The 25,719-nt window shown below is 38.4% G+C and overlaps 1 protein-coding gene across 2 annotated transcripts in view; it reads left to right on the plus strand.

Annotated features, from left to right (window-relative positions):
- Otogl (otogelin like) overlaps positions 1–25,719 on the plus strand; it is a 132,154-nt gene that overhangs the window by 75,263 nt on the left and 31,172 nt on the right. For both annotated transcript variants that reach the window (XM_040754936.1, XM_040754937.1), the window contains 10 exons: positions 1,799–1,948; positions 3,561–3,680; positions 5,674–5,790; positions 8,807–8,963; positions 10,151–10,177; positions 14,304–14,471; positions 16,011–16,289; positions 18,646–18,763; positions 24,088–24,167; positions 24,467–24,515. In XM_040754936.1, the coding sequence (XP_040610870.1) occupies positions 1,799–1,948; positions 3,561–3,680; positions 5,674–5,790; positions 8,807–8,963; positions 10,151–10,177; positions 14,304–14,471; positions 16,011–16,289; positions 18,646–18,763; positions 24,088–24,167; positions 24,467–24,515 (1,265 nt within the window). The remainder of the gene's footprint in view (positions 1–1,798; positions 1,949–3,560; positions 3,681–5,673; positions 5,791–8,806; positions 8,964–10,150; positions 10,178–14,303; positions 14,472–16,010; positions 16,290–18,645; positions 18,764–24,087; positions 24,168–24,466; positions 24,516–25,719) is intronic.

Here is a 25,719-nt window from a genome sequence, read left to right on the forward strand (position 1 = left end):
TCATTCTTGGTACTTGGTTCCCATGCTCAACATAACCTTATGCTGACTCTGTGCTATGGATGAAGTATAGCAGTGGTCCCCCAAGCAGAGCTGAGAAGCCAGAAGCTGAAAACCAGTGCTGAGAGGGGGCAGACTCAAGACACAGAATGCGTGTGAGCCAGGGTGCCGTGGTACAGATGCGTGATCTTAGTCCTGCTGCTCTTGACTCACAAATCAATCACAGACTCCAATGTAAACCCGATTTCACAATGGAAATAACAGAGCGTTAAAATTCTAAGTGTGGGCCCAATAAATCAGTTTATTTGGGGGTGAGAGACATTGTGTGTGGGCGTCATGATGGAGGAAACACTGGAATCAAAAGGGAATAAAGCAATTATGGCTGCCATACTCTGGAGCTACAGTACCTAGCAGGAAGAATGTCAAGTACATAGACTGAGATGGTTCAAACCATAACCTGACTAGTCTACTCAGTGAGAATATGCGATTGAGGAGTAGAAGAGTTTGAGGTGAGGTAAAGCCAGCTAACAGTATGGATGGTTATATTTGCTATGTATGATACAGTTATAATCATATCTTGGTGTAGGAGATGGAGAACGCCTTACAAACATAACTAAATCTATTTCTCCTGTTCTTTGAAATGTTCACTCTCGTATGGTATTCTCCCACTACACTTAGTTGTATTCAGAGAAGAAAAATGCATGGAAGATTTCGTATCTGCTTCCAATTTTTGTTTTCTTTTGAATGCATCCGTTTTCTTCTCATTAGTCCATCTCGTTTCAAAATCATTTTACAAGCTCAGTTCATGGCCATGGTCATAATTAAAGGTATTCTCATTTCCTAATGTATTCTCCATCTAAGCCCTCTTACCCTTTCTTGTTTGCAAATTATTTCCAAATCATTGACAATTACTTGCATGATCAAATCCTTTATTGGTTATATTTTGCACATGTGATAGTTACTTTGCTAGGGTTACTTGGATACTAAGACCTCAGGCTTGGCTTTATCATGGCATCCATGCTTCAGCCCTCTACGGCTTTTCTTAGGCTTCAATGTATTTTGGATTCCCCTGGTATCCCTCCTGTTTCTATGTCATCATTTCTTCTCCATTCTCATTGCAGCTTTCTGTTCCTTTCTATGCAGATTCTTTCCCAAGTTTGATACCTTCCCCCTTGCAATCCTTCCAAATCTTTTTGATAAGTCATCTCTCTCTCTCTGTCTGTCTATAGCTCTGTCACTTTCCAATATACATATATTTGTGTGTATGCATATATACATATATGTGAATATATGTCTGTATTTTGTTTTCTTTTTTCAGTTATCAAACTTTTTAATCTAGAAATTTTCATTGGACTAAGAAAGCAATGTATCTTGCCAATTGCCATAATTTTGTATTTCATTAAAGAGTTTAGTAACATTAGAAGGCCAATTTTATGCTATGCTCAAATACTTAGAATCATACACAGGTATAATTTTTTTAAGGGAAGAACAGGCATTTTTCATCCTCAATCTTTTTTATTCATTATCCCTTCCTATTCTCCATGTCAATTCTCATTCTCTTCACTTAGTTGTCACTGGATTATCTTTTACTTTCCCCATGGTCTCTTGTTGAGCCCATTTATTAGTTTTCATATGAATATCAATTTAATGTATTTATTTAATACCTTGGTTTTTTATTACAGAATTAGAAAATGTGACAATCAATCATGTTAAATAGATACTAGAAAGCTTTAATGTGTCCCTTCCTTTGGTTCGAGAGTGTGATAATCACTCTAAGGCATTTTATTTATCCTTTCGGAAGAAGCGATCAGGGTTTTTCCTCGAGAGCAAACCAACACACCAGCTGTGGAAGGCTGGACACTACATAGTCGTGTACTTCCCAGAGGAAGATATCACCATTCTGTGGGACGAGAAGACAACCATCCACATCAAAGTTGGGCCACAGTGGAAGGTAGGCCAACCTAACTCCTAAATGGGAGGCAATGAACAGAATTGTGTTTACATATTTATGTTAGAGAAAAGAACAATTGAACAAATTGTTAGGCAATTTCAGTTTTAAAGGATTTTTTATGAACTATAGAGAACTGTGTTTGAACTAATTTATGTTTTTGAAATTATTAATAATTGTGAAGGGTTTACATAGTCATAAAGGACTTCAGAAATTGGAATACAGTCACACAGTGGTGTAGTAAAATACTACTTAACAATATAAAGGAATAGACTTAATTTATATAATATAGACCAATCTTAGTTCTTTTTGGCTTTAAAATCATAATATATGTTGCTGATTCATTCATTTCCCTTCTTTCTCTTCCCTTGCATTTTGTTATATGAGTTTGTTTTGTAAAAACGATTCACTTGCCATAGCAATCTGTTTCTTCTGTTTTTCTTCATAATGTAGCTTTTAAATTAACATACAGTAAAGTTGTTGTAGTAGCTAAATAGTAGCAAGGAACTTTAAAACTACCTTTATGGCTCTGTGGATTTTGAAAATGTATGGAGTCTTGATCTAATATTGTAGTTCTTTACAAAGCAAGTCTACTAACACCAATTTTTTTATTCAGGCTGTCCCCTTGTTGCTAGGTCTTACCCTTCATCTCCACGATCTAGAAAAACACCCCATTCTATTTACAATGCTTCTATATCCATTGTTTTTCCTTTCACACATATCATTGGAATTTTAGTAGTTTATGAGATCTTCCATCTTTGACTTGGCAAAGTAAATATAAAATTCATCCATATGGTATGAGTTAATATTTTTCCCTTATAGTTCTATTATAATCTGTGATTTGGATGTACTACAGTTTGTTTACCCAGGAGTGGAAATGGGAAATAGTCTTAGACAGAAAGAGTTCCTAAGACACAGGCCCCGTGCCCCGCCTGCTTTTCTGGAAATAGGAAGTTGGTCCATGTTACTTTAAAGGGTTGAATTCCAGGCATTAGTATTGGAGAGAGTTCAAGAAGCATCAACTCAAAGTTTTAAGCAGGAGTCTCATTATTGTTGGATATCATCCATTTCTGAAAGTTTTAGAGGATCCTGCCTCTAAAAGTAAAATTTTCACAGTATTTTGAGAAAATCCATTGGTAAGTATATGATATGTCCCATAGCTACTGCATTTATCATTTCACAATCTATAATGACCCAAGCTGGCTTTATTGTTGCAACATTTATACTACTACAAAATTTTAATACATAATCTAGTAGGTTTTTCTTTATAAAAATTATGCTTATAAACAAGGTATATGTATCAGTATGTATTATATGTATATATAGATGTGTTAATATACTTCAGTATATACTTTTCTACTTACATTGATAGAAATAATCAATGTTAAGATGTTATAGTAATGTGGATAGATAGTTCTTGGAAGTTGGTAGAATATTTGGGGTCTGTTAAATATTATAAATATAATTTACTTGGTATGAAGTTTTTTTTAACTACAACATTTGTTTTAAATGATTTCTATGGAAAGTTCTTTATATATCTTAAAAAATCCAAGTTTTAATACATGTTAATCTTAGAGTTAATATAAAATGTTTCCTCATAATTTTATTGCTATAGAACAAGCTGGCAGGATTGTGTGGGAATTTTGACAAATGCACTTCAAATGACATGACCACATCTAATAACCTGGAAGTGAGAAATGCTCAGGTGTTTGGGGACAGTTGGGCCTTAGGACAGGTAAGTTACAGACTTTAGAACAAATCAAATAATATTCCAGAGTCAGATTACTTAGGTATTTTTTACACAATGCTTTATAATAATGTGTAGTTGATGAGCTTTCATACTCCCTTTTCTATGTAGTTCTTTTGACAACTTTATTTTGCAAAAGCTGTTATTGCCTCCACATTACATATAGAAAGATTGTCTCAAGGAGGCTGAATGAGTTGTCTAACACAAGTTATGTGTCCAGATACTTATACCTTCTTTCATATCTTTTCAAGCATAGCAAAATGTCTTCTGTTCTATATTCATTCAGTAGATTTTGCTTAATATAATGTTTTAATTATAATATAAGTATAGAATATGAATATGACAGTCTCTGCCTTTGAGGAATTTTAATGTTTAAGTTAGTAGGTGATGTAGAAAGTTACCAAAAATATATTGATAGAGATATATTGATGTAGATGTATTGATATAGATAGGAGTTTTAGTAGATATGTACAGCAAATAGAGATTGTCATAATCCAATGAGGATTCCTAAAACAAATGCTATGGAAGTAAGTTTTTTAACATCTATGAGACACGAGAAGGTAAAGTTTATAGCAGTGGTTCTCAGCCTTCCTAATGCTTTGATCATTAATACAGTTTGCCATGTTATTTTCGTTGTCATTTCATAATTGTAATTTTGCTACTGTTATGAATTGTAATATAAATGTCTGATATTTATGATATCTGATATGTGACTCCTGTGGGGGTCATAACCCACAGGCTGAGATCCACTGGTTTATAGGATAGAGGATGGAGGGAAAGGAAGAGGCCACCTAGCCAATGTGAACAGGGGATGACAGAATACAGAATGTAAAAACATCTCAAAGTCTTCATATGATTATACCACAGGGTTAGAAATAGAGAATGAATAAAAGACCAAGGACTTAGCAGATGCATGAGGCTTTTACAGTACAGTCAAGTTTGCTGTTAGGGGAGATTAGAAAGCTATAGGTACTTGAGACCATAAAAAAGAAAACTTCCAGTATATATTGAAGGACTTTATTGAGAAGGATGCATTTGAAAGACTCAAAAAAGCCTCATATCTTCTGGCATCAGAAATATCAGCTGGAGTTCTCCCATAGACAGGGCAAAGAGAGGGTATATGTGTGAAGGAGTTGGGCTCAGGATATAGCAGAAACAAGTGTAGTCACCTTAGGATGTGTGGAGAAAGATGTGATGGAAAGATATTTAGCTGGAAATGTCTAGATTCAAAGTGCAGGAAGCAGCCCTGGTACATAAATAGGGTTTTGACACTTAGTAGCATATTTAGGCTGTTGCAGTGGGGACCCCCGTGTCAAATGAGGGGCAGAGGGTTTCAAGGGAAGCCTTTGCTAAGAAAGGTAGGAATGGGGGGTGGGAGAAGAAGAGACAGTGTGGTGTAGTATAAGAAAACCTGACAGAAAACGCTAGTGCTGAACCCAGACCAGATGAGACACTAAAGACAGAATCGCAGGAGAGCAAGGCTCAAGTGGCTGCAAACTGAGCATCAGACTCTGTATGTAGAACAGAACGAGTCACTGGTGCCCTTTCTTGGGGGACGTTTTGGAGAGGCAGATTAGAGACAGCAGAGTTCCAATTGTGGAGTTTATGGAAGCCGAGTCTTTGGAGACTGTAGAAACATCCACTACCTCAGGAGATGGTCTGTGACGAAACTAAGCAACTTAAAAAGCTAGAGGGGAGAAATTCAGGCTCATAGAATTTTTCATGAAAACACTGCATTTGTGAAAAATTCGAAATGGCAAATTTCCCCCTATAACATCACTCTGTTTACTCTTTAGCTGCTTCTCAGAAGTGATTTGTTATTAATATATAACCTCTATGGGTGAAAACAGGCTGTGTGTAAAAAGCGTCTGAAATGGTTCAACTGTGCTGGATGCCACTGTCGTGGGTGGTCAGGTAGGGTACTTTGATTTCAGAGTTTAGTCCCCTTAATGTCTTCCCTTTTCCCTTTGATTTTCAAAAGTGTGAAGATCCCGTTGAAGCCCTGAAACCCTGCGAGGCACACCAAAACAAGTTTCCCTATGCCAAGAAAGAATGCTCCATCTTGTACAGTGATGTTTTTGCTCCATGTCGCAATGTGGTAAATGTGTGCTTTTACTGTACTTTCAAATATAAGGACTTGCTGATTCATGGAGTGAGATAAATTCAGTGAGGCATGTTTCTCAGGTGTCCTGGGGTCCTTGGTAGGAACCTTTGTTTGCATTGGCATACTTTCTTCCTCATTCCACCTCATCTAACAGCATGCATCTGCAAATGATCATCTTAATTCATTCTAGTTTGTGCAATGTAATGTACTCATATTTTGTAATGTGCATAACTTTTGTAATATGTGTGATAATGCATTTTGTAAATATGTGTAAATAACGAAAGGGGAATATATGTTTATCTGTCATCAGAGAGCATTTCAAGTGGACAATTTTTAAAAATTTTATTTAACTTTTTACACATGTTACTCCCAGCTCCCTCTCCCTCCTCTCTTCCCCTGCACCCCCAATCCCCGACTCCATACCTCCTCCACTCCCCAAGGAAGGTGAGGCCTTCCATGGGGGATATCCAAAGTCTGTCATATCATCCTGGGCAGGGCATAGGCCCTCCCCTATGTGTCCAGGCTGAGAGAGCATCTCTCCAGGTGGAATGTAAATATAGTTTAACTGGATTCCTGGTGACATATTTAAAATAGTTTTAGAAGCTATTTAAGGACATACCAAATATCTAAACTCCTTCCTCACATGATAATTTTGGGTTCCAGTGGAAGTTGTGAAAGTAATTTAATACAGCTCTTAAAGCCAAGCATACCTCTTCTGCATGCCCCCTGTTTTTTCTAAGAAGTTACTTGTGTAGTTTTTTTAAGTTAAGAGCCAGGTTTGCTATTGATCTCCCTGGAACACAATTTACAGATATTAGAAAAATATGGTCATTCAGACAAGAAAATCTGGCAGTTATTTTCTCGAGAAAAGGAGAGTAAGCCTATGGCTTCAAGGCAAACATCCCATGGCATCTGTTGTCCTTAAAAATGTTTAAACTTTTTGAAGTGAAAAATAGAATTTTGCACATCTTGGTCCATACCTATGGGTTTAAAAGTTTTGTGAGACTTTTTTGACAATACAGTTGATGATATGAATAAATGTGGCCTGCTGTCTGTTGCATGTAATTAAATGCATTAACGTCTAAAAGATCTTTGTACAACACACATTTTCCAAATAATCAATGCACAATCTAGAGAATCACACAGGCGTAAAGGTTTATTTCAAAGGCATGTTAAACCTAAAGAGCTTAATCCAGCAAAATGCAGAGTTTATTGGTGAGGTTTCACACATCAAATTGAACCTAGTCTTTATGGATATCAGTGTGGAGTCCCTTATAATATTATAACAAGAGCTGTCATATAATCCAGCAAAACCACTTCTCGCCATTACAAAGGATCTATATCCTATTATGGAGATATTTTCCTAAGTCTACTTATGCATCGCCACAACAGCAAGGAAATTGTGTCAGCCATTTGAGTGCCCATCAACAGGTGAAAGCATAATGAAAATGTGGTGTATGCACACACTGAATTTTATTCAGCTGTAAAGAAAAATGAAAATGAATGGAGCTGTACAGTATTAAATACAATCTCACAAAGGAAAAAAAACAAATACATGTTGTCTCTCATATACAGATCCTAGCCTATCATGTATACATGTTTACATATAAATAGATGTAGGAGGATAAAGCCTAAATTGGAAACCAAGAAGGTAATTAATAGGTGATATGGAAAGATAAGAAGTGAACAAAAGGACAAAAGGGACATAAAAGAAACTAAGATTTCCCCTCCTGTGCTTAGGAGACTGTGAGAGGGGAATCAGGGATCGTAGGGTTGGGACCATGAGGGAAGTGTAGGGAAAGGGGAAACACTAAAACACCATGTTAAAAAATGCCATGTTATCTAACACAATATATCCCAATTTTTTAAAATAAAAAGAAAGCTACAGTTATGGAATATTATCACTATTAACCTCCCTCCACCCCCTGCCCCCAACCCCCACATGCATTTAGCACCATTTACTTTCCAGGTATATGTACACAGAGAACATTTTTTCGATTTAACTAAAACCAAGCCACACTGAATAGGAAATCAGATATGAGAATCAAGTTGTGTCCTGCAAAAAGATGTTAAAGAATCTGCAAAAATGTAAAGCATTGCACTCTCCTGGCTAATTTAATTTTGTTTGGTCAAATGATTTTACTAAAATATGTAATTTGTGTTTACATGTAACTAATTTATAATTATTATTTTAAACACCTTAGTTGTAAGTTTTAATGTGATAACTCTGCTGTGATATCAAAAAGTGTTAGGAACTTAAGGGGAATCCAAGACGACTTGCTGCATTAAAGGATATGTGTAGACTAGAGTCCTGTTTATAAAGAGCCTCCATTTTGGAGATTCTTATGCTTTTAGGTCCTTGACAGGCAATAAGATGTTCATTCTGGACCCAAGCCACAGAGTCTCAAGGCTCCTCTGCTGGATACCACTTGAAAAATTAACTCATGCATTGGCATACAACATAAAATACAAATTGCTAACACCAAATGCCTCTTTGAATATACATTGTCAATACTCTATTCAATCCAATCAGTGATTTCACAAGTGCAATGCAAAGGAAGTTATTGATTGAATATGAGACATTTAAAAGAAACTGCCATTGCCACTCACCACCAGCACATTGCCATTTAGGAGACTAAGAAGTAAAAGAAAAAAATGTGACATGCATTTAGAAACAGAGTGAACTGCTTTCAATGCCTGGTGAGCAAGCCAAGAATAAAACAAAGTAACAATGCCCTTTCAGATGTCTGAGATCGGCCCTAGCCCAGATGCCAAAATGACTCTATCTGTTATTCTTATTTGTTTTGCTAGTTCTGTGAGGTGGCATTTGCTTAGTAATTCTGTTTTCTTTGGCAACACATCGGGTTAAGACAATTAGGACTGTGTAGGTGGTGGTATTATGCTGATGACACCCATTGTGAAAAATGTGCAGTTACTCTTCTCTCAGAAGTCTGAATTTAATCACAGTCAGTGCTTATTGAAATTATGTTGTCTTTCATTTCACTTTCAGATCGACGTTACTTCCTTTGCCAAAAACTGCCATGAAGATACATGCAACTGTAATCTAGGAGGGGACTGTGAATGTCTATGTACCAGTGTGGCGGCATATGCCTACAAATGCTGCCAGGAAGGGGTGCCCGTTCACTGGAGGTCACCCACTGTTTGTGGTGGGTACCTTGCTTAGGATGTCGTTAAGTGGCTAGTTTTCAAGGAGATCCAAATTAATTGTCATTTTATTGTGGAATAATGCCGTGAAACTCATGGAAATATAATTTTTAGTTGTCTAAATTTCATAGTCTTTTGACAATCACCAATTTTATATCAAAGAAAAAAACACGTTGTTTTCTATTATGTTTGACGATTGTTCCTGCAACTTTTGAAATAGAAATTACATACCATTCTCATAGAAGTTGTTTGGGACTCCAGTCCTCTTATACCTGTGAAGTTTCTTCTTTCTGATAATAATGATGCTCTTTAAAAATCCGACTTGATCTCCTTTCAGCTTTGAATCCTTATTTTATTTCCTTATGTAGGTGGCTAGTTATCTGAACAACAGAGTCTAATTTGGACAGTGTATGTGATTGGCTTCTAAACCACCAAGCATTTATCTACCTTTGAAATAATGTCATGAGTTCTCCTCTTGTGGGACTCTTAACAGTGGGATTAGGAGCTGTCTCCAACTCTTTTATTGACTTTTTGACCCTACTCATACTGGATCACTTTGCCCAGTCTTAATAATGGGGAGGTGCTTAGTCTTACTGCAGCTTAACATGACATGTTGATACTCATGGGAGACCTGCCCTTTCCTAAATAGAAACAAAGCAAGAGTATCTTGGGAAGGTGTAAACAGAGGGGTGGGATGGGGTGGGGACTAGGGGGAGAGGAAACCGCAGGCAGGATGTAAAATAAAATTAAAAACTAATAATGTCACGAAATCTATTTTGCTGATACACACCATCTTAAAAATACCCTTTGAGCAAGAGTTGGTTGTCTACACCTGTTCCTATCACTTGAGTGGCAGAGAAAGGAGGGTCACTGTGAGTGAGTTTGAAGCTGGCCTAGGCTATAAGGGGCTGTGTTGAAAGTATCTTCACACCCACATGAACATTCACTTTCTCTCTCTCTCTCTCTCTCTCTCTCTCTCTCTCTCTCTCACACACACACACACAGACACAGACACACACACACACACACACACACATAATTGCCTTTGCTCATGGGAAGTTTCTAAGTAATGATGTCATTCTCTGTTATTTTATGTAGTTGTTAATAAATGTTTGTCTCTGTGTTTCACATACTCAAACAAGTAATATGTAATGTATATGCAGTTTAATATTTATTTTTTTTCTTTTAGCTCTTGATTGTGAATATTATAATGAAGGTATGTGACATTTTAATGAGTATTACTGCAGCATTCTGTCAGATATATTTTCAGATAAAGCTTTTTGAATAATTTATACTATGAACAAAAATCAAAATAGTTCAGGGTATTGATTTTCTACCATTCAAGTAATAGGGAAAAGTGTCAATGTGCCCAGGAGGGAGAGTTGGCTGCAGTGGAGATAGGTGACTGAAGAAGGTTATAGAACTGTAGAGATCGACATCATATTACATATTATATAACAGATTGGAGAGGTTATTACTATAGATTATATTACAGAATTGTAGAGATTGTTGATGGAAGTCATTGAAAATTAGTAACATTCTTTTAAGTGACATTTCTCAATTTGTCTTACTCCAAATAATTTCACAGCTCTTGCAAACTGTCTTAGCTTCTCTGGAGATTTACAGCTGAGCTAGTATTAATCTACAACATGTCTGAAATTATGTTGCAAAGATAGTTAACTTTATTCAAAGACAAAATAATTGCCAGAAGACAAAATTAAAAAAATAGAATGTGAGGGTTGTGCCTGAAATTGTCTCAGTAATTCTGAGTATCGGAACTGTAAGTTCTTCATGGTTGTTGTATGCTGTTTTCACACAATGTAAGGGGTGTGTTGTCATTATTGCTGTATGTGGGCAAAGACTTTAATATCCTGCTCAAAACCATTATGTAATGAAGATCAGAGTGATTTTATTAGATAAGATGTATTTATGACTATGTTTAAGGAATCACTGTTGGAAATGGTTGATTTTAGTAAACAGTAGCATTTTATATATCACGGTAGAAATTGATGATATGATCATTAATGATATCTTAATTGCAGTCAAAGTTCATGCAAATAGTTTGGAAACAAGGTGTAAATTAACTGGGAACATTAGGTTTGAGTTTTAAAATAGAGTTATTTATTCTCAGGAATCTCATACATGTATATGATATATTTTGATCATCTGCACCACCTCCAATACTTCCTGGATCCTTCCCCCATATCCAATTCCCAACTTCACATCCTCTTTTAAAAAAGATATCCTTCCTTTCTTCTTTTGTTTTCAAATAACTCACCAATTCTAATTACTGCTACGTATATTTGCATAGGTGTAAGGTCATCCACTCGAACATATTCAACCTATCTGGGGCCACAATCCTAAGGAAGCAACACTGTCCCTTGTCCAGTGGCCATCACTTGTCAATAGCTCCTTTTCTAGGTGTGGGGATTTGTAAACACCTTCCCACTGTGCTCAGTGCCAGAATGGTGACTGGCTTGATCTTGTGCAGGTAGCACATGACTTCATATGACTTCATGAATGCTGTGGTCCTTCCATGTGCAAAAGATACCACCCCCATAAGGTTTTTACATGGATAGATGACAAGTATCTATTTATGCTGCTGTAGTGGGAAGTATGCACATTATGTTTATCTCCTTTCTTGTCCTTGAGGATGCTTCAAGTCCTTAGGCTGCATGCATCCTCTTCATTTTGATCTATACATTTATATTTATTTTTAGGCTGGTATCAAAGGAATGAGTTTCATCAAGGCACAGGCATACACATGTGCATTGAATTATAATTTGCATATTCACATATTTCTATCATATGCATACTTATATAAATCCTATACTTATAACTTGATATTTTCCTCTTTGAGGTTTATATCACTTTTTTGATAAGTTCTTTTTAGAAAGTCAGTACAGAATTTTGGTCTGATTTTCTCTGGTTCTCTTTTACTTGGCTTGACACTATACACAGTAAACACTAGTTACAGGGACAGAATCTACTTCTACCTGTGTAACGAAAAATTCTCACTGCTGCTGCCCAGCCCCACCTTGGCATGAGGGCAGTTGTTCCAGTCCCGTCTCTACTCAGGACATCCAAGTATTTCATTAATACTTGGAAGCTCTTCTCTTAGTATCTATGTGTCCGCAGCTGCTCCATGGTGACCAATTCCAGATGATATTAGTGGACAGGATAGCACCGAATCCTTCCCTCTCCTGGTCTTTATGATGGACTCCTTGAATTTCATTTTCCTTTTCAGAAGGCACCTAATTCCTCCAATCCAGACATCCCATACCCAACCCCTTTCCCTAACCTGAACTTGAGTCTTTTAAAGGAGAAAAACCTTATTCTACATTCATTGAACATTTCTTCTTTCTTACTTAGAGTGGGCTAGAAGGTAAAATTGTGCTTGAGGTAAAAGGGGAAAGTGAAATTTACCAAGTGTGACATGATTAATATTTTAGGATATGATCCACCACACCAAAGTAACATTGAATATAATCCAAAAGGCAAAAATATATATGAACACCTATACAAACTACATGGCTAGTCACAGTGTAACACTATATCATGATTCATAAGAAAATTCAAAGTTTTACTATGCTCAGTTATATTAAGGACACTCACATTAAGGCATAGAAATTGGGTTATATAAAAAGTAATTTAAAAATATCAGTAAACATCTATCATTTATATACTTATTTTTATGAGCTGAGGTTTGCAAAAAGATTCCTCTGAGCAGTTTCATGTCTGGGTTTAGGCATCTTGTTTCCACTCAATTTTCGACTCACCTTACTGGTGAAATTAAAAATTCCCAAAACAGTTTTTTAAAAGAATAAATAAATCTATTTTAAAAATATTGTATCTTTGAATTCTTTTTTTTTCATGTAGTGCCATTAGAAGAGTGTCATAACATGCGGCTATTAGTACAGATACATGTCTTTAAGATTTTATTTATAGTAACATTCCAGTGTGTACGGGTATATATGTATGCTTGTTCCTGTATGTGTGCATGTATGTGTGTGTGTGCAAGCACATGTGCATACAAACACTGTACATCATGGCATGTGGAAGTCAGAAGACAGCCTTCATGAGTTGGGTTTTCTCTCCCACCATGGGTCCTAGGGGTTAACCTAGGCTATCAGGCTGGTGTGGAAACCACGTTACATGCTGAGCCATCATGCAAGCTCTGACACAAATAAACTTCATGTGTCTATTTATTTATTGAAACACTTTTAAATTATGTATTTAGATTAGAAACAAGCTTGCTTCCCATGTCAGTCCCAGCTCTCTCCCTCCCCTCCATGCCCGCTCCCCCACACCAGCCCTCCCAACCCCCCACCCAATTCCCACTCTCCCCAGGGAGTGTAAGGCCCTCATTGGGGGATCTCTAAAGTCTGTCATTTCGTTCCAGGGAGGGCCCAGGCTCTCCCCAAAGTGTCCAGATTGACAGAGCATCCCTCATTGTGGAATGAGTGCCCAAAGTCCATTTGTGTGCCAGGGATAAATACTGATCTACTATCCAAAGCCCCATAGATTCCCTGCGTCTCCTCACGGACACCCACCTTCAGGGGGTCTGGATCAGTCCCATGCTGGCCTCTCAGACATCAGTCTGGGGTCCAAGATCTCCCCCTTGTTCAGGTCAGCTCTTTCTCTGGGTTTCACCAGCCCAGTCTTGACCCCTTTACTCATCACTCCTCCCTCTCTTTTACTTATTCCAGGAGTTCAGTTCAGTGTTTAGGTGTGGGTGTCTGCCTCTCCTTTCATCTGTCACTGGATAAAGGTTCTAGGATGGTATATAAGATAGTCGTCAAAATCATTATCAGGGAGGGGCATTTAAGGTAGTCTTTCCACTATTGCTTAGTTAACCAGTTGGTGTCATGTAGATCTCTGGAAATCTCACTAGTGCTTTCCCTCAAACCTAGAATGACTCCCTCTATTATGGTATCTCTCATCCTGCTCTCCTCTATTCTTCCCTCAACTCAACCTTCCTGCTCCCCCATTGAGGATATCAGTACCCTTGGATGTTAGACTGGAAGGTAACCTAGATAATGTTTTCTTAGAGGAGAGAAAATTTGAAAACTAAATAACTGAGTTATTTTCCACATAGTTTTTTATGTATATAAAAATGTGATGCATGCATCCATGTTCATATTTACATACATAAAGATATGTATATGTTTGTATTTACATAGCTTACATGATATATTTTAAATATATATACTAGATACTAAAATAGTTGTTAATTTGTCAGGGAATAATTTTTAATTGCCCAATATTTATAGAGTATTTTTATTTGCAAAAACTTAAAGTCCCATGCTAATCTACAAATACCTTACTTGTAACTTCACCAGGACTTGGAGAAGGACCATATATGCTGGCAAGCTATGGGCAGAGCGGCCTTGTTCTAGGTGCCAATATGACCAGTAGAAGCATTTTCTCTTTGCCAAGAAGTAGTGATCATGGTAATTTGTTTTTCATTTTTATGATCACTCCGGGCCTTTTTAAAGAGAAGACATCCTGTAAGTATAATTGAAAATATAAATTTAGTTTTTCTCTTACACTTTTTCATTAGCCATCCCCCAAGTATTAACCCCAAGTACTCTATGACATTTTCTAAATTCCCCAAGGAATATAAAACAACATCTTGGCTTATCTATTGGCTTTGCTGTTAGAACTGCAGATGTTTGGGTTTTTGTTTGTTTGTTGGTGTTAAGTAGCTCACTGTAAATGTTTACAGCATTAACCAAAGAACTTAGTTTGAAAAAATTTAAAAGACGTCTGCTCATCCTCACTTCAAAGGATTTTGTTACAGGTTAAAGTGAAAGGGAAGGATATGATTTGACATCAGATGAACTGAATATGAGGTGTATATATCTGAGTGTAGACAATCACCGAGATGGTGTTTTGTCCTCAGTATACCTCTTCTGGCCTTGTCATGGGTGTTGAATCTGCCTTCACTCACTGGCTTGTACCAGCAAGTTGTCCTAGGCTTGTATCTACCTGGCACCTGTTTTTACTGGTGGATGTGGCCCCTTCCGGATGGTGATGTCAAGCTACATTTCATTGTAGTCTACCCAAAGACATACAGTTTCTCAAGAAAATAAATGTGAAGTGAATGAATCTGATGAAGTGCTCACTTTTTGAGAAAACTCCCCCAATCCTCCAGTTTGAATAAATACTGTCTTTCCTGTGAAATGAACTCTGTGTTCTGCAAGCATCTGTCACCTGAACTTTTAATCTATGCTAGTTTCAACTGATTTTCCTTGTACAAAAAATTATTTTAGTTTGCATCTTTGGTTTCTCAGTCATGATATTTGCAAGCCTTAAGGACAAAATAAATGTCTTTGGTAACATTGTATTTGATAGATTTCCCAATTTTATAATTTATAACGATTCCTCTTCTTGAAAAATAAAAATTTTTAAATTAACTCAATATCTTAATAAAAAGTGTTTATAGCAGGAATAAGTCTTATACATATAAGGGACAAATTCAAAACAAAATGATATAACACAATCCTACAATGCTTTGTAAAGCCTGGTTGCTCAGCAGCCAGTTTTTCATGTTTTGAGAAATAGATGACACTATTGAGCAAATAACATTTTCTCAATGTAGCAAAAATCCCTTATGGGAATTATTTTTTCCTTAAGATCCCATTGATAAGAAAGTACAGTTGGTCATACACTTAAATTAGTATATTTTTGTTTCTTTACTCTTTTCCAGTTTAGTAGGTTGTAGGTTTTATATATGAAAATGTTATAGCTTATGAATACAGATATCTATTAGTTTTGCATTTCCTCTCCAAGGCATAATAGAGACATTTGGAACTAGAACTTGCCAGAGATTGGTTGGGAGGGTCCATTGTTATTCACTACATTTGAAATTTTGCCTTTTCTCTTTGAAATCTCATAACTCATGTCCAATGTGCCTGAGATGGGCATTAATTTTGTGTTGTGATGTGTTTGGCCATTTTTAACCTTGTAAATGAACATTGTGTTGCCTGTGTCTGTGCTCTGCCTTCCTCTGAGACCCTAAGTCATCATGATATTCTGTTTCACAGCGTTGGCTCTTATTTCCCTGGAATCTGCTGAAAGGCCAAACTACTTTCTCTACGTCCACGACAATGACACTCTTGGCTTGTTGCTGTGGCAGGCAAACTCAGCATTTCGTCAGAGAGCAACATTTTTCCACCATCAGGGGCTCTGGATTCCTGGTTACAGTGCATTCGAATTATATAGCAAGAAAGGCTTCTTCATCGTTTTCATGGATTCTAGTGTGAAGGCATCAAAATATGATGATTCGGAAGAATTCAAGCAGTCAAGTAGCTTCAGCATAGAAGGTGTGCTTCCTGAGAACTCCAAAGAGAGAGTAAAGATGCATTTGGTGTGCAGACCTTGTCAGATGCCAATGTTAAGTACCTGGTTCTATGAATAGACTTATGTGACCCTAACTTTTCTACCTTTCAAACTACTCAGCTAATGGAGAAATAATATTGATTTTTATCTATACATTAAATTCATGGGTATAAATGGCGTAGAATAACTTAAATAACTTCATAATTATTTCTCCAATAATAGTATTGATTCTCCAATAATAGTATTGATTGGGCTTTTGCATCAGAACCCACTCACATCTCATGAAATGGTCTGGTATTTGGATCTACTTTTTTCATATAAGACAACTTCCTATTAATCTAATTTTAGACTTGAAGACAGGGTATTTATCTCTATCTTCTGAATTCAATGTGTCTGAATTCATTGACCCCTGGAAAGTTTCCTTAATTTTGCAGAAGCCTGATCTGGTTTCCAAGAACGACCCTTTTGACCTACAGCTGAGGAGTCCTACATGCCAGAAAGCAATCTTCTTTTTGTATGACTGAAGTCATACTCTGTTTTCAAAACTCAGTAGCTTGATTTCCATCCAAAGTCTCCAAACACTGCTCCATTTTAAACAGTCCTCTGAAGGAGTTCAATATTGCTAACCATTTGCCTTTTCTACTTTGAGTGCTTTTTCTGAAAACCTCTTCAGAAAACTTAAATTGCACTTTAAAAGCACTGCTATAGCCAAAATCCCAGAGTTCAAAGGTTCTAAGTATGGCAGGAGGCTTCATGTAAATGCAACTGGCAGTGTTCTTACTCTAGCAGGGGACTTAAGGCAGAGCCACGGAAGCCTCAATGCTTTCAGTAAATGTTTTCTTGGATGTGGTCTAATGAGACAGAAGGGGACAGGATAAGCAATGTTATCAATTTCCTGTAGGTGGTGATAATCCACTGATGCTTAGGATTCACTCTAAGGTAGTGCCCTCCTCCCCTGCTCATAAGAGCAGCTCAGGGCAGGTGATGGATATTTTGTCTCTACATACTCCATATATGCATCAGTGGCAGAAGTGGCAGAGCATGCAGTCTTGATTTTGCACTCTGGGTGTCATTGATATCTCTAAGCACAGACTTTTTAGGACACACTGGCTTGGGCCTGGGTTATTCTCAATAGTTCCCTTCTATATGTGCATAGTACATTCCCATGGCATTTTATAGTTACTGTAAGAAGCCCAAGTGGGACTCTAAAGGTTGGGGATAGCCAAGGATAACTGGGGACATTTCCTTTTCCACTTGGTTCTTCAGAAGAAGTCCTGACATGCCTGTACAACATTCTGTAGAGTGGTGTGGTTATTTTACTTGACTGGATGTAAAGTTGAACCCAATGAGCCTCCATTTCCCCTTTAATCCAGAAGTCTACTCTACTGCAGTCAGATCTAGCAACCCCAGTCAAGGTCCACCAAAGGACAGTCAATAGCTTCATCTGAGACAGTGATCACTGTAGGCTTCATCCACCAAGAAATGACTGGTCCTACAGCCAGTGTTCTTTCTGGACCTGGGAACCAGAACAACAGCTCAGCCAGGAACTCCAGCGCAGCTCAGCCAGGAACTCCAGCGCAGCTTTGCACACACAGAGAATCCTTCTGAAACAGCATGTTCCCTTACCATACTTTAGAATTAAAGTCTTCAGGGAGCAGATTAGAGTTGTAAATTTCAATGATCTCTTGTGCAGAGAAAATGTTGAGTTGTTCCAGAAGGGCTTTTTTGTGATGTGGGAAAGATAATGCAGTGCCAAAGTTTGCAGGAGAAAAGTCTTTAACCAAATGATCGAGAACTATGGAATTTATCTTTCAATCACATTGATTTGCTCTTTTGTATTCAAGCAGTACTTACCATGTATAAGACAATGTGCTGCTTTCTGTGGGAAGTCGTCATGGAACATGCTCCCAAGAGCTTTGGTCTTCAAATGTGTGTTTGGTCTTACCATTTTCCTTATTGTTTGAGGCTGGAAAGATGCTAGGATATTACAATGAAGGCATGTTTCATTTTAGATGGCAAGTAATGTTCATCAGCAGAGTTGTGCAAGGGTAAAATAGCATTTATGTTGTAAAAAGTAAAATTCTCAATTGCTATAATGGGAAAATCATTGAAAACACAACTAAACATGAAAGAAAGGAGAACATTAAACTCTTTGGAGGTTAGATCTTCATTTAGTCATTCAACCCAGATCTTCTGGTCACCAGGGAAGTGTAATGATTTTATTGGACAGAATATTATGATGAGGGAGAGGCCAACACCACACTGGTTACCGTCAGAAGTTATTAGTTCTCAAATGTGAGTGTCAATGTGCTTAATCTCAACTTCCTCTTATTTTCTCAGAAATCCAGGCAGTGGTACCTTACAGGAGGATGTGTGAGTGGAGATATGAACCTTGTGCTACTCCTTGTTTTAGAACATGCAGTGACCCTGAAGCCCTAGCCTGTGCTTTCCTTCCACCGTAAGTAACATTGCTGCATAAACCTGCAACTTAGCAGATTCTGTCTCGGGTGACTTTTGTGTCCCGCTGAAAAGCATCCATTGTTAATGATATACTATATGCTCACCTATGGGTTGATTTAATTTTAATCTCAACTAGGTATTCAGTATCTCTTAATTATGCTTGCTGCTGGGTAAGATGAAGAGGACAAGAACTTCACTTCATATGATCTACACACGTACTGAAGCAGGAAACAACTCACAGTGTACCTATAGGATGTATTGTGTTATCATGTTGTTAGACAGTGCTGTGTGTCATGGAGAAAATAAGGGAAAGAGAGAGAGAGAGAGAGAGAGAGAGAGAGAGAGGGAGAGAGGGAGAGAAAGAGTGAAAGAGAGAGAGAGAAGGTTTAATTGGCATAGAGGAAAGAAGACACCTAGACGTTGTGATCTTTTTAGATATCTGATGGGAGCCAGGAAACTAGCCCTGTGGATACCCGTAGAAGAGACTTTTTTGATCTGAGAGAGATGCAAAGGTCCTGTGGTAGGAACATGTTTGGTGTCCTTGAGCTTAGAAAATTTGTCTATGTAAAGTGAAAAGTAAACAGCATGAAAGAAGTAAGAGCTCAGTCTAGAGAGCCAATATGGCAAGCAAGTCTTTTGTGAGGACTTAGTCTTTTATGATGAGACAAGTAACCCTGCCATAGTTTACACCAAGAAATGACAAGATCTGTTTATGCTTGAATTACATGCTCCTGGGATGGGGAGCTGAAATGGACTGTTGGGAGTGGAACAGTAAAGGACAGGATTTGCCAGTTAGAGTTTGCTTAGAAGAGATTTGGCTGGGCTGGCCTCCTCAGAGTTCATGCAATAAGATGAGGAAGGAGTTTCAAACTGAGTGAATGCTGTCAGAGTCAGTGTGAGTGACAGGCGGAAGAGGAGTTGAGCACTCCAGCATGAGCCCAACTTGATTGAAGCTGGATGAATTTGCCTCTTTCACAGTGTTCTTGCAAAGTATACTTTATTCTTCATCCAAGTATGAACACCTGAGGCTTCAGGACACGGATTCCAGTTGTCCCAAATACCATGGTCCAATGTGGAAAGGGTTACATGATGTTTTTGTACTAAAGAACAAAAGAAAGGCATAAATGAAGGTATTTTTCAAATACACTAAATAGCACATGGGGTAGACAGATTACAAAAACTGGGAAATATTTGCCATGGGCGTGGGATACTGTCTGATGCAATTCTGAGTTTTTGGGTCAGTGGAACCTAGTATGATCTGTTAAGTTAGGACATTCCCAAAGATTTTACTTGGTAGTTGTAAGGACACACAGGTAAGAAGTGGATGGCTGTTAATGGGAGACTAAAGATAGCTCAACAGAACTTGGTTCTGGATCTTACAGCCCTCCTCCATCAAGCAGGCCTAACTTGCAATCCACTAGCCTTGTAGAACCTTTAACATATGTGTGGCTTTGCAGGGAGGAAACTTCAGTTCACAATACTGAAAACTGGACAACTATTGGAAAGTTCAAATCGTTTAACTCCATGGAAGACTATATTGCCCTTTGGTGACATAAGGAAAATGCCAGGAAGAGGATACTAGACTTAGGATTGAATGTTCTCCATAGGCTCTAGTACCCTGGACACAAGGAAGAGGCAAAATGAAGCAGGGAGTGTCAACAACTGTCATAAACAGGGATTTTGCTGTGAAGGAGAAAGGGGAATGGACCTAAGTGCGAGGGGCTACTTTGAGGTCATTTTTGTTAAAGATCTAGGAGTCTCTTCCCAGCATTATTATTACTATCTTGGTAGTATGAAATGTCCCAGGCACGTGACTAAGTGAGACCTAGGAACTCTCAGTCTTCCCAAAGGAGACAGGCACATAAGCAGGGGCAACAGTCTGGCAAGAGTGCGAGAAGGGACCAAAATCACCAGTGCATTCAGGTGGCATTTCTCAGGCTGTGGAATGGCTAGTCTCATTATAACTGCCCCTCCCCACCCCCAGAGCAGACCAGCTGAGGCCCAGAGAAGTCCCTCAGCTCTCCCTAAGCCACACAGTTTGAAGAGAGAGGGTCTGGTCCAATGTGCCCTGTTTATCAAGTGCTGTAAGAATAGAGAAATGGGAGAGAATTCTGTTGTTATCTTTAAATTGAAACCTGTGTGTGTGTGTGTGTGTGTGTGTGTGTGTGTGTGTGTGTGTGTGTGTAAGAAAGAGGTGTTTATTGCCTTTTGGACCTCTCACAGTCTCATTTTGCACCTTTTGGTAGCTATGAGGAGGCATGGAAGCTGCATGACCACATGGTAATGACGAGCCCTGGGGAGGAAGTGAGCAGAAGACACAGGGGCCTGTCACCAGGAGAAAAGTGGGCTGGAACAGGAAGTGATGTTTAGGTTTGCCCTCATTGCGTTTGTAGCACAGTCAATGTTTGAGGTGACTGAAGCCAGCTCCCTAATGCCTTTAGTGTATTGCCTTGAAGGTCTTCCCTTGAGGGGCAGTGCTGAGGGTTGACAAGAAGATGCAGGAGGAAATGTTTACCTGCCAAGCTCTTTCTCATTCCCGCATGTCTCTTCCCGTCTTGTCCCCTGTGCTGAAGTGCCTGTGCCTTCTCTTGGTTGTGCCTGTGGTCCAAGAGGACCCGTGCACTAAGCTTGGTTTTAACATGGTGCTGTACCCCTATTTTAAGTCATTCTTGTTTCAGATTGCCTGAGTTTCTGGTACCAAGCAGCTGTTAAAACCAAAGTGTTCCATGAAAGTGAAAGCTGTGAGAAGAATGTCAAACTGTATTGTGGAGCACATTTGTAAATTCTTCTTATTATGTGTCTTTTATATTATTTCCTTCACACTGAGGCATTCTGTCAGTTGTAAGCGGGACATAATATTAGCTGTGTGAGAAGGCAAAGAGAAGCCTGCTATGCATGACTCTGAAGTCACTGATAAGGAATAAAATAATGGCTTTTGGAAAATGGTTTAAGAGGATGGGCATGCATTTTGTCCCATACAAAACATTGCAAAATAATTGAGTTAAACAAAAAAATGACTTCATTTAATGATACTCCACTAGCTTTAGCTTGTCAATTATCCCGTAACTTTAATTTTTCTTCTTCTGCGTGATAAATTTTCATATATGATTATATTGTCGGTAAAAGTTTTATTTTTTTAATTTTAATTTTAAATAGCTTGTTTTACATGTCAATCCCAGTTCCCTCTCTCTCCCCTTCTCCCGCACTCCCCCATCCCCCCAGCCTCCCATCCTATTGCCAATTCCTTCCACATAGGGGATATCTAGAGTCTGTCATTTCACTCAGGGTAGGGTCCAGGCACTCCCCCTAAGAGTCCAGGCTGAGAGAGCATCACTCTTTGTGCTATGGACACACGATGTCTGTTTGTATTCCAGGGATAGACACTGATCCACTGCTCAGGGCCCCTTAGGTTGCCCAGGCCTTCTCACTGACATTCACATTCGGGGGGTCCAGATCAGTCCCATGCTGGCCTCCCCACTGTCAGTCTGGGTTCCAAGAGCTCTCCCCTGTTCAGATCAGCTGTCTCTGCTGGTTTTGCCAGCCCATTCTTTGCCAATTTGCTCATCGCTCCTCTATCTCTGTCACTGGGTAAAAGTTTTATTATTCAAGTCCAGTGTGTGAAGCAAGCAGTTGATCACATATAGGCTATTTCTGTTTTAAAAGTATCATTTGTAAATGTCCTATTTAAGATGTTGTTCACTGTCCACAGTTAAGCCTGTTTAGTAAGAGAAAGCATTGCTTCACAAACACTGCCCTCTGCTGCTGCTAACCCATCGTGTCAAGTTAGTTCATGTTCACACAGAATAGAAAGACTGCACGTCTTTTTCCAACTTATAAACACGTGAAGCAACTGGGAGAGTTATGAAATGTGAAAAATACTAATACAACCTGCCAGTGCACTTGAGAGGCAGGTAATCAGACCTTTTCATACGAGGATTTGCATGAATTCTCTGTGGCATGTGTGACTCTTATAATTAGACCTGGCTGTACAGGCAGATTACAGTTCCTTCCAATAAAGAAACGTTGGACCCTGAGCTTCAACTGGACAGCAGGAAAATATGATCTCAGTCAGACTTGGTCTCATTCCTGGGGAAGAACAGTGGCCTACATGCTACCTTTAGGTTTGTGCACACTGTCCCTAAGCCCATGGCATCTTAAAAAATTTTGAGACTACCCGGGCATTGGTGGTGCATGCCCTTAATCCCAACACTAGGGAGGCAGAGGCAGGTGGATCTTTGTGAGTTCGAGGCCAGCCTGGTCTACAGAGCGAGTTCCAGGACAGCCTCCAGAACAATATAGAGAAACTCTGTCTCAAAAATCAAAAACAAAAAGACCAAACCAAACCAAACAAAACAAAAAAATTGAGGCTGTCCCTTTACTTGTATGACTCCTGCAAGTAATGGGGTTCCTTATTCAAGCCACACATCCTGGATCTTGGAACTGGTCCTCCCCCAGCTCATAATGACACATACAGTCATCCATATCACTGAATGAATTTGGGTGCAAATGCTGATACTCCCGAGAAATCCCCCTCCACAGCTATTTCTCCATGCTTATATAAAAATACCCTCAGTTATTTACCACTCTATCTCTCCCCTGTGAGATCTCAAGTCTCTTTTCAGGGAATTTAGGACTGGATAATAAGTAGTGAAAGCCACTGCTGATGTTTTGTCCTACAGACCTCTTCAGGACCATAATAACCAAACATCGTAGCAATCTGCTCAGACATTTGTAATATGGTAGTGAGAGTGCAGGCTGGAGAGATGGCTCCGTGGTTAGGTGTGCTTGTGGCTCTTAGATACAGCCTGATTTGGTTCCCATCATTCACAGTGGGCATCTCACAACTGCCTGTAACTCACAACTCTGTCTCCAGGTGTCTGATGCCCTCTTCTGGCCTATGTGAGTGCACATGGTACCCATACACACACACACACACACACACACACACACATGCATACACTTACAAATAAAGAAGTAAAAGTAACCACACGATTGCTGTAGCTATCAAAAGCCCTCAACAAATAGTTCTTCCTTCTACATTCCCACCCCTTCGTAGAACGTGAGTTTAGTGTGTCTCAAGCATAAGTGTATACGCTCAACATCTGTGTTCAAACTCTGCCTCCATCTCCTTCACTAAAGTGATATCTTTTTATGAGCTCCTGGTTGGCAGTTTCATAAATTTCAGAAGTATGAAGCAGTAGTGGCAAACAGAGTTCTCCCATGTCTGATGGTGGGGATTTTAAGCACACAAATTCTCAGTTACAAATTTTTAATGTAGATTTCTCTGTTTGCACTTTATTCCATTTACTTTTCCATTTAAAGGGTTGAAGGATGCTTGCCGTACTGCCCCAAGCATATGATCCTGGATGAGGTGACCCTTAAATGTGTTTATCCAGAAGACTGTAAGTGTGGACCTTCTTTAATTTACTGTTAAAAAAGAAAAGATGGATAACTTTTCCCTGAGGCAAATGGTTACACTCAGAAATTTGAGAGAGACAATGACTTATTTCAATCTCCCTTCCATAGGACTTTAAAAAATTCCAAATTGTTTTATTAAAATATGTGTATGTTGCTTTTAATATCTCTTTCTTGTGATTTCTTTCCTAAATATTTCCCTTGAAGGCAAAGAATTGTATGCAAATTATGTGGGTCTTCTTTTATGTAAAACAGATTAAGGCAGGCCACCTCTGTTTCTTTGCAGGCATACCACTGACACCCACAGAGCCAGCATTAATGCCACCAGGTAAGGTGTCATACCTATGTATTTGTGTATTGCTACAAGTTTAAGCAGTAAACTTAGCATTCAGCAATATATGCCTTGGCCCATTTATCCCACCCAGCTTAATATACTCCTCCTGGAGTTGCAATTTACAAAGGTTTAGTTTCAGATACTATATTTAATTATCCTCAGTTGAATAATGTGCTGCTTCTCTCCAGACACTTGGTTAGGGTGGGGATGTTCAATAGGTCATGGCCTCTATGCTAATATAAACAATTGTTGTCAAAGTATTGTAAAGCAAATAGCCCTCCATGTATATAGTTTTCAAAAGCATGGATCAAAAGTGCTTGGAAAAATATTCCTGTGGGTTAATGACATATCAAATATTTATCTTATCATTTACTAAAATATGAACTAAATAATTATTTAAACTTTTATATTATACTAGGCACAAGTCATTTAAGAAATCAGTTAAGTATACAGAAAGGCACGTAGGTTATGTGCAAATACCACACTATCTGAGATCAGTCTACAGGTTATGATATTTTTGGTGGGTCTTGAATTGATCCCTCAACAATATGGAAGGATGACTATATTATAACGCTGGCATACAGGAACAACTTCCAGAAGGCTATGATTATTATTTTGGAGGTAAAGCCTGAAAAATTATCAGTAGGGTTATCAGTTGATAGGAGGTGAGTGTCCTGGAAGAAGTAAAAATATGTACTAGCTTGAAAGCCCAACATGTGTGAAGGTTTGGAAGTAAAAGGGAAGCAATTTCATGCATGCAAATGTATTTTGAATATTCAGAACTGAGCCAAGAGATTGGATGAAAGAAATGATCTGAGGTAAAAGGGCCATGCCAAAAAGAATTGGGTTTTATTTTCTGAAGGCAATTGCTGAAGAATTTTAAGTAGTCTGTGATGTTTCCCAAATTAGAGCCTCATTACCATAATCACCACTGTTTCCATTCTTATGAGTTAACACTTATTGCATGGCTATTATGTGCCAGTCACTGGAGCATGGACTTGGCCTACACTTAATGCCTGTGGAGAAGAGGAATTGATCTATCATTGTCAACGTTTGTGCTGGGAAGGTCCAGAGATTCTTTTCCTACTTCATTGAATCTATGAATGAATAAGTCTACAAAATAAGACTAAATATTCTGTCATCAGGACATAGGCTGTTAATTCTGCATACTGCTATTTGCTTTGATCTCATAAATCAATATTCAA

Source organism: Mesocricetus auratus, unplaced genomic scaffold (genome assembly GCF_017639785.1).
Source record: "Mesocricetus auratus isolate SY011 unplaced genomic scaffold, BCM_Maur_2.0 Super-Scaffold_100011, whole genome shotgun sequence".
Lineage (NCBI taxonomy): Eukaryota > Metazoa > Chordata > Mammalia > Rodentia > Cricetidae > Mesocricetus > Mesocricetus auratus.